Below are 9,794 nucleotides of genomic sequence, written 5' to 3' on the forward strand. Positions count from 1 at the left end.
CCGCCGCTAGACATTTTGCAACGGTTGGCTGACCGATGCTAGTAAGGGCGCCGGTAAACCTTTAGCGGCGGTTTTGAACAACCGCCGGAATAACCGCTGCCAATCTGTTTTTAGCGTCGAAAACATTTTGCGGCGGTTAGGAACCGCTGCTATCTTGCAGAACTGATTTTACGCAGATGTCGCGGCGGTTAGATAACCGCCGCTATTTAATTTTGATAAAATTTCAGGCTGTTGCGTCGTCCTATAGTAACCGCCGCTAAAACTTCAATTTTGTTTTGATTTAAATTGATTATTTGAATTTTGTTTTCATATCACCATCAATATTTAAAAAATCTTTTAATTTTTTAATGTTACGTATAAATTTAACTGATTATGTTTGCAATTACAGTAAAAAAAGTAATTGACTTAAAACACAATGAAGTAGAATTCTATTATGCTCAAAAAAATAATTGACTTAGATCACAAACGAAAATAGTTAATAACAAATACTTCTCAAAGTATACTATTCACAAAGAAAAAGAAATTGCAATTAAGATCCCTATTCTGCTCCACTCCCCAATGACTTAAGCTGTGCATCAATTTCAGGTGGCAAAGTATGTCCTTGCTGTTGGATGATGTATTTCACCAGGTTCTCCATGATCTGTATCTTTGCCTTGTCTTCTGCTTTCTCTGCCTTCAATTCTGTAATCTCCGCCGTTTGTTCTGCTGCCACTTCCTTCAATTCTGTAACTTCTCTCTGATACTCCTCAATTTGCACTCTAGGGGTCGATTGTGGAGTATTATGAATAATTTCGCTTGGACATGGTCCAAAACCTAACCCCCGAACTCGTCCTGAATGCTCCTTTCCAAGGACTTGCGCAAGTGAATCAGTAACAGAAATTTCCTTCGAGGTTCTACCTTGGCTCTCGATACTCTCAACCGCTTCCTACACACATACCAGAGTTAAGTTTAAGTGTTTTTGAAATTAGCAACATGAATAGACTAACAGATGTAAATCATTCTTAACCACTACTTACTCCAACAACACGCGCATCATCATTCATGTATGAGCCATCCCTTTTTTTATGGGTCATAATAAACATCTCTCCTCTGCTGATGCGTCTTTGCTGTTTTTTCTCCTACAACCATATAAAATATTTGCCCAATCATACATGTTACAAAAGAATATAACAAACCAAAAATATATGTATCAAACATAATACACACATAATTACCTCTTCATCCCTTAGCCTTGCTGTTGTCTTAGAGCCCCCAGTGTGTGTATATAGTTGCTTCGACCGATTCTGATAATTTTGTTTGCACATTTTCTATACATAAATACACAAATACAGTTCATACAATTAATTGTATAAAGTAATGATGCCTTCATAGTGTCACAGATTTTATTTTTTAAGGTTTGAAACTAATTCGAGAGATTTTTGGCTTTTTACTTATACCACTTTCTATAAATATTTTATTCAGGTATCAAAAATGTTAAAAAACTACAACATTAAATGGAGTACCAATTTAATATGAATTATTACCTTTGTAGATTCTTTCAAACGATAGTGAATGAACCATTTCCATTGTTGTGCATCTATTCCTGATGGGTTACGCTTGGCATTTAATTGGAAACTCTCTTCCTCGTCGTAAACCTTGTGAAACAAGTGGTTTCTTGCTTCCTTCCAGTTTTTTCCCAACCTTTGAATCATTACCCGCTTTATTTTTCCCTTGTCATCCTCCTCATACAGGAAGGTGCGCTAAAAGTTTGAGACACAATGCGATGCACGTCCATAAATGGAAAAGTAAGAATTTGATCTGATTTTAATTAACATAATAAATTCTAAATTTTAATATCATACCTTAATTGTCTCATATGCATGTTCCTTTAAAGCTTTGTCCATTGTCTTCCAACTGTCTTCATTGATGGGAAAATGTTGAAAGTCAGCACCCAGATTCCCTAGAAACCCACTCAATAATCCAGATGCCTGACCGATCGGTTGCAACTCTTCATTAAACTCCAAAATGATTTTTCTGCTAGGTGGAAGAACTATGGCCTCTCTGACGCTCAAACTCATCGTTCTTGTGATGCCATCATCTAAGAAACAAATTAGAAGGATTAATTGCATTATAATTAGTGTTGCCTTAAAATAAACAAAAAAAAACAAAGTCATCCAATTATTATTAAATAATGCAGACCATAGACAGATATTTTACCGCTTACAAGAACATTCCAATAATCCGTATCCTTGCGACCGTTGGACTTGTTCTGGGGTACAGCTTCTTCTTCAGCATATAAGTCATCAACGTAATCATCCCATGAGTCAACCTCATCAGCCTCGGGATCATAATCTTCATCCTCCGAAGAACTTTCGGCAGTCTCAGCAACATGTTCAGTCCCAATGTTTATATGCTGAGTTTTGTCGGGGCCAGCGTTGGAGATACAGTTGTACCGCGGTTTCTTAGGCATATTTTCAAACCTTCAAGCAAACTACTAACACTTATTAGATAGTAAAAACCTACCAAAAGCCAATGATACAAATGTAATTAATTTAAAAATTCAGTGTAACTACACAGATTACATGCCTTAAATAAAAATCACATCTATTATTGAAATTTTGCAAATTAAAATGTCACCATAGATTTGACAACACGACAACCGTAGAAGGGAGCACACAAGATGAGCTTCCTAACAAGATTTTAAATCGGATGAGAAGTGATTGAAAAAAATATACTCAAAGATTGCAAACAAAGTCAGTTAAGGAAGGATTGTGATTTGGAGCACACCATTTATGATATGTTATTCACAGTTTTCTGAATATGTGTGTGTTCAAGCATAAGTCAATTTCTTAGTAAATGAGTCTCACCGTATTTAAACAAGCATCCAGCAATACAGTAAACTCTCTAACTATCCTCTCTTCCTCGCTTTCTGCAAAGTATATATTCATGTGAATTTTGATGTCACAGGAAAAGAAGAAGTTCAGTAATTGATTTTTCATTCAAACCATGTGATTCCTATTGTGCCTAAAAGGTGATGTCTAGTTTGCAAAAAAAGTTTTAAAAATATTTAATTGTAAAAAAATAAAAATAAATCATTTTTAAATAGCTAAAATTTTCTCTGAAAAAAAAATTGGTAAAATTTAGACCCCATAGAATTCACCTTGAAGCTAATTTTCTGTCAGAGGAATACACTAATTCAATAAAAAAAAACCACATACAAATTTTTGAAAAGTCTTCTTAGCGAGAAACAGAGTATATAAACTTAGAAAGAGCAATTCCACACAGTCAGCAAAGTACTATCAGAATTACTAAGAATAAAGTAGTCTAATCCACTATTCTGTCTATGCTTTCAAGAGATAAGCAACATGCAAGGCAATTCTAACAACCATATCCTCATAATATTTCGTGCATTAAACATTTCTCCAATTTTGTAACACTTATGGGATGTTACAATGGAAGTGTACAGATTATAGAAACTAATCTAAAAGCAGATCATTTTTCTATCATCACATTTGATGTCTTTGACATTATCACAAACAGTTGGTGGAATAAGACTTAACATGCATCAAAATCCAAACTTTTTTTACATAATAGAAGACACCACAACTTTTTTACACAAACAGTTGGAAGAATAAGACTTAATATGCATCAAAATCAAAAACCAAACTTTCCCTCATGCCAAGCAGCTAACTACGAGATAATGAGAAATGTTAAAAGTCATGAGAGATCACCAATGTTAGCAAAAGAAAGGCCGAAAGAAAGTTTGATGGGGAGCCCTGTTCTCTATCCATCCAATTGGTCATAGTCTGCCAATAGGGCTAAATAAAAAGCACCTAAGGATTTTCTGCTTCATTAAGTGACTTAGTTTTTTTTACATTAGGACTCTCTTTAGGCAGTCCTGTGAAAGAAGTTCTCCCTCAACGGGAGTTATTCTTCTTTCATAAGAAAGCCCCTTTATTAGCCCAGTAAAATTGAGTACCTTCAACCTCCTTGGCTCAATTGAAACAAATATTAAATAATTTATTAAAAATAAAGTAAATATATTTAATATTAATCAAACTGTAAATTTTGTTCTTTCTTTTCGTTTTCTGTGTTTTATTCTAAGTGAAGGTATCCTTTAACAAAGCTCAATAGTTGGACTTGTTGTTAATTAAGTAAAAATAAAAAATGCACTTCAATCAAATGAAACGTTAAACAGGTACAAGCTTTCAGCAATTTGAATGTGTGCACAAAATGTTGTGACTATGCAATACCCTATGAATCTAACATCAGGCGTACTATAACTCCTCATAGACTTAGTAAATATACAGCAAATTTTTTAAGCACTCTTATTTTATTAAATAAAACAATAATGATAGAAGTATCGTTGGATACATTGACAAGTTAAGTGCTATGGAATAACTCACCAAAAAACATTAAATGAGTGATCTCTACCAGGGACCACACCAACCGAAGACAATAGAAGACCTTATACAAGTATAGCCAAGAAGAATGAGGAACACAACGCGCGTATTAATCAAGTCAACAAAACAGGATTTCAAGCTGTAACAGAGAATGAGCAAGGAAAGCATAAGCACGCAGAGCAGAATATATAGCAGATTCTGGCGCAACGTCTCCGAAATTAAATAGTGCTTGCGCCCCCAAAATAGGCGTATAAATGTGAGGAGGAGGTGCTGAAGATTAAGTTAGGGTTTTCTGTAAAATATTGTGTGCTGGGGGTATAAACGTGTGGGGGTATTCAGGCGAAACTTTTGATTTTGTTATTAAGATATTTGCTGAAATATTGGGCCTGACTTGCTGCCGATACACTAAATGTTAAGTAATTATCCTTCAGCTTAGGAATTCATTATTTGTTTTTAATTGAATTTTAAATGGACGTGTCTTGCTGCCGTTACACTAAGTGAGACCTTTATAAAATGCATTTGAGTTAAGTAATTATCCTTCAGCTTATTAGGAATTCATTGTTTGTTGTTAATTGAATTTTAAATGTACGTATAACCGCTTAATATTAAATAAATTTGAATTCTTTGTTAGTCTTATTTTTAGTTTTAGCTTTTTATTAAATTTAATTCAAAGTTTAAAATTTAGAAGGCTTACGCAATTTGTTTAAAGTTTTTTGAATTAAATTTTTTTAAATATTTATTGTTATTTTTTTTAAGGAATTTGAATCCTAATATGATCAGATATATTTAATGTCCTGTAACAGCTATATAAATACTTCTATATTCTTCTTCTAAGAGAGAGTAACTTTTATTATGAAGTATTTTCTTTAATTCAAATTTCATTCCCCAAATTTAACATCTATTACTGTTAATTTATCTTTTTTAGTGACATTCTCACAACCACCCAGGTACAGGTACTATTTCTATATGTTAAATTCATTTTGGATGTGAAATTATGTTCTTCACTCCTACCTTAGATTAATATTTTTTCAAAATAATTTCTTTACTTGCTACTGTTTTTCTAATATTTGATTTAACTTATTGAAAATGCTTTGATCATCTTCTTCATAATTTTTTTGTATCATTGGTTGTACATGTTTTGTTGTCTTTTAATTATTGATTGTAAACTCTATAACTTGGGCTGATTATGTCCATCTATATTGACACTATGTGCCATGTTAATGCTTTTAATTTTGCAAACTATTAGATATAATCAATGCTAAAGTTGTTATCACTACTGAATTTTACTGCACATAACATGATAGCATAACAGGGCAAAGGAAAATGAAGGACTTTTCATCATGCTGTGCAAGCACAACATTCGCTAAAGAGATGGCTATGGCCTCGCCGTTCTCTTCATTAGAACATGCAATTTCTGTTGCTAGAGAGATATGGTTTCGCAAACTGAATGTTTGGTGTTGGTTGGAGGCTATTTCAGGACGCTCTTGTTTCAGTGAATACTTGGAAATGGCTAACGAATCTACAATGCAGGTTTGTTCATCAAGCATACCCTATTAAACTTGTCTTAAACTATATTTGATCAATTCATATGTAAAGTTGAAATATAATAACAAAATTGCTGCGTTAATATTTGCAATGTCAACATTCTTTATTTGTAGGAACTTTATCAATGGGGATCAATGTATGAGAAGAAATTTGGATATGTTTTTGTAACATGTGCTTCTGGAAAGAGCTCTGAAGATGTACTTACTGAACTAAAGGTTAAAAAAATATATTATATACAAAGTTCTTAATACAGACACAGTGTTGACCGAAAAAGATAATGAACTGTGTAATTTTATTATATAGATGCGCTTTACAAACAAGCATTCAGTTGAGTTGGATATTGCATCACAGGAGGAAATGAAATTTATAGAATTGCAAATTACACAGCTTTTTTCCAAAGAATCTTCCGAAACGGCCAACAAAGGAGGTGGTAATTGTTGTTTATTTTTGTTTAGTTTTGAATCTTGTGGTAGAAAATTACACGAACCATTTTTTTCCCTAAATTACTATGTAATGACATGGAAGTTATTGGCATATTCTGATTATACTAATAATGTTGTATGCGGATTCATATTATCAGTTCTAGCTGAATATTCAGGCGAGGTAGTTAACGACACTCTAGATGGGACATAGATTGATTCAGCAGACAATTTAGAGGAAATCTCATCCACTGGTATTAACATGTCCATGCAGTTTGACCTGAATAAGGTGTCGGAAGAAGACAACAAAACTTCAGATGATCAACAAGTAGAAGATGGCGTACATGTTGCAAAGAAGCGCTTCAATCTGAACAAAAAACCATGGTTTGGAGATGACCTATCACATCCTGTGTCACGTGCAACCAGTAGATTCCTGACTGAATTTTTCTGGCCTGGTGAATATGATGTTGACGAGAAAAACTGACCTTTTAATTAAACAAACTACATTGTGTCCTTTAATTTAATGGTTGGATTGCAGTGTTACCTATTTCACGACATTTACAATTAATTGATTTATGATTAGTAAGATCTAAGTTCGAAGAAGCCTATTATAAACACATGCTAATTTGAAATTAGCATTAATTTATACATACGTTAACTATTTCTTTTATAGTTATGCCTGAATACAAACATAGAAGTTCTTATACTAAATGAAAAAGTCTCATTTTCAAGATTGTTCACCTCATTAAATTTATTATTAAACTAAACTTTTTCTAACGTAAAACAAGTGATACGGTTGATGTTTCCTTAACATCAAACGTATTTGTGAAAATAAACTTATTAGAATATATCACAAATTAAAATACAGGCAAACTCAATTTAATTACTAACGGAAATTTCTATATTTTATGAAAGACAACATTTTTGTATTAAAAGGGTCAAGAAATTAGCGAGAAATTAAGTAGTCCGTACTCTGTTAGTCTGTAAAAAGTTATAGCATCCGAATATCGAAGTTAATATAAATGTTACAAGATGGCAGCGGTTGAACTGTAACCGCCGCTAAACAGCAAACATTGGATCAGCATCCTCCGCCGATTGTGTATAATTAGCGGCGGTTACAAAAAAACCGCTGCTAAAAGACAATCGACTACCAACACCCCGTGTAGCCGCCGCTTCAACCGCCACTAGTTCCAATTTTGGAGCGGTTAAAGGTCAACCGCCGCAAAATCCCCGCCGCCATCTGCCGGGTTTGTTGTAGTGGAAGCTGCAGAATGGATAAAACATGTGGTCCCCACCCATCAATTGAAGACCTGCTGATTATTCTGATTTAAATTCAAATTATTTTTAGGAAAAAATATTATTTTTTATTTTAGATAATTAGATTTTAAATTAATTAGGATTAGTTATAAAAAGGGATTCCATTAGTTAACTTTTCAGGCCATCAGAATGGAACTCAGTACATTTACCTGAATCCTTATTTTCTCTCTGAACCATGAGCAACTAAACCTCCATTGTTAAGGTTAGGAGCTCTGTCTATTTGTATGGATTGATTTTATTACTTTTTCTATTTTAATTCATGTATGGATTTATAATTTAAGAATTGTTTTCGCTCTTTATCTTATGAATTTGGGTGGAACGGAAGTATGACCCTCTTTCTATTTGAGTTCTTGTAATACTTGGAAAAGTTCTTTACTTGAACAACAACTTGAAAACATATTCTCCTAAATTTTAATTATCTAGATTTAACGGGATACGTGACATATAATCCTTTTATTTTTGGGTAATTAGAGTTTTTGTGGCATATAAACTGGAATTTGATCATGCAGCTTATAATTGGAATTAATTGACTAAGGAATTGGCAGTTATGAATTTTAGAGGAGACTAGAAAGGTCTAAGGAATTAGGGTCTAGTCACATATAGTTTTCCATAAATTAAATCCTGCATGATTAAAATAGTTAGTAAGAAAAGTTAATCCGGAAGAATAGATAACTCTGAAACCTTAACTGTTTTCCCCATATTTTCTTCCAAATTTATTTACTTGCCTTCCTTCAATATTCTTTATATTGCTTAATGTCTTTTATATTGCCCAAACATTACTTTCTGTTTGCCTAACTAAGTCTATCACTCAATTATTGTTGCTTGATCCATCAATCCTCATGGGATCGACTCTCACTCACCTGAGGTATTACTTGGTACGACCCGGTGCACTTGCCGGTTAGCCTGTGGTTATAAATCACCGCACCAAGTTTTTGGCGCCGTTGCCGGGGATTACCTGTGATTGACAACTACTGGTTGTTTGATTTCTTAGATTAGGCATTTTTTTATTTCTTTAAATTTTAAAAAAAAAATTCTGAAATTAAGTTTGGTGTCCTCTTAGTTGTTTTATTCTTCCCAAGTTAATTATTGAGTTTAAATCTCCTCTATTTTCTTTCTTGGTTGCTTGCCTGTTTACCACATGGTGCGTTTAATTCTATTTGGTGTTTTGTGCTAAGAAAAAAATATGGAGAGAGATCACATGGGTTACTACTCACACCCAAGTAGTGATTCATATTATGGTGGATGGAGGAGCTATCCAAATTTTGGTTGGCAAGGTCAAAACCAAAGAGACTTCAATGCTCCATGTTCCAAATATAAGAGCCACCACCTCCATATTCATATCAAGAACCACCATCTCAATATTCATATCAAGAACCATCATCTTTCTATCCATATCAAGAACCATCATCTTTCTACCCATACCAAGAGCCACCATATCCCTATTCATATCAAGAACCATCATCTCCTTCTTATTCATATCAAGAGCCACCATCTCCTTATTCATCTCAAATACCATCAGATCTTGAGCTCCTCATGAAAGAATTCCTACATGATATAAAGACGAGTGTCAAAAATATAGAGAAACATGTGCATTTGCTAATCAAGAATCAGGAAGAGGAACAAGCAAATTCCTTCCCAAGAGATACAATGCAAGATCCTATGGAAGAAAGTGAGGAAACCAATCAAAGGAGTTTATACTCTAGTAAATTGGAGAACTTTCTACCCTCATATATGGAAGAAGAGGAAGATGCACAACCTCCCATGCCCTTGGTAAGCAATGAAGAAGAGATTGAATTAGAAGAAAGCTACCAAGAGGAAGAGGTTGAAATTGAGGAAGCTTGCAAAGAGGTAGAAGAATTCAAAGAAAAGCACAAGGGAGTGGAGCTTGCAAGACCTCTCCCAAAGCCATTACCATCCAATACAACATTCAAGTGGGTAAAATTTCTATCCTTAACCCTTACTTTCCAACTTGAATATGGGCTACTAGAGACGGATGGTCAACTTAGAGCTCTTTGTGGCATTAAAAGTAAGAGGAGGATGGTTAGTGGCAAGAGTTGTCAAGCAAGGTCTAATATGGTTGCATGCTCCAAATTGAAGTGCAAGGATTGGTGTAGAGCTCAATTGAATGGGT

At 33.9% G+C, this 9,794-nt stretch overlaps 1 protein-coding gene across 1 annotated transcript; it reads right to left on the reverse strand.

The window, feature by feature from the left end:
- Positions 1-538: 538 nt before the first annotated feature.
- On the reverse strand, positions 539-2,449 carry LOC130974678 (uncharacterized). Its single transcript, XM_057899536.1, has 6 exons — positions 2,197-2,449; positions 1,842-2,077; positions 1,524-1,739; positions 1,215-1,307; positions 1,017-1,118; positions 539-925 (listed from the first exon to the last, which is right to left on the reverse strand). Exons 1-6 carry the CDS (start codon positions 2,447-2,449, stop codon positions 539-541), a joined length of 1,287 nt encoding a protein of 428 aa, XP_057755519.1.
- Positions 2,450-9,794: the final 7,345 nt, after the last annotated feature.

Source organism: Arachis stenosperma, chromosome 4 (assembly GCF_014773155.1).
Source record: "Arachis stenosperma cultivar V10309 chromosome 4, arast.V10309.gnm1.PFL2, whole genome shotgun sequence".
NCBI classification, from domain to species: Eukaryota; Viridiplantae; Streptophyta; class Magnoliopsida; order Fabales; family Fabaceae; genus Arachis; species Arachis stenosperma.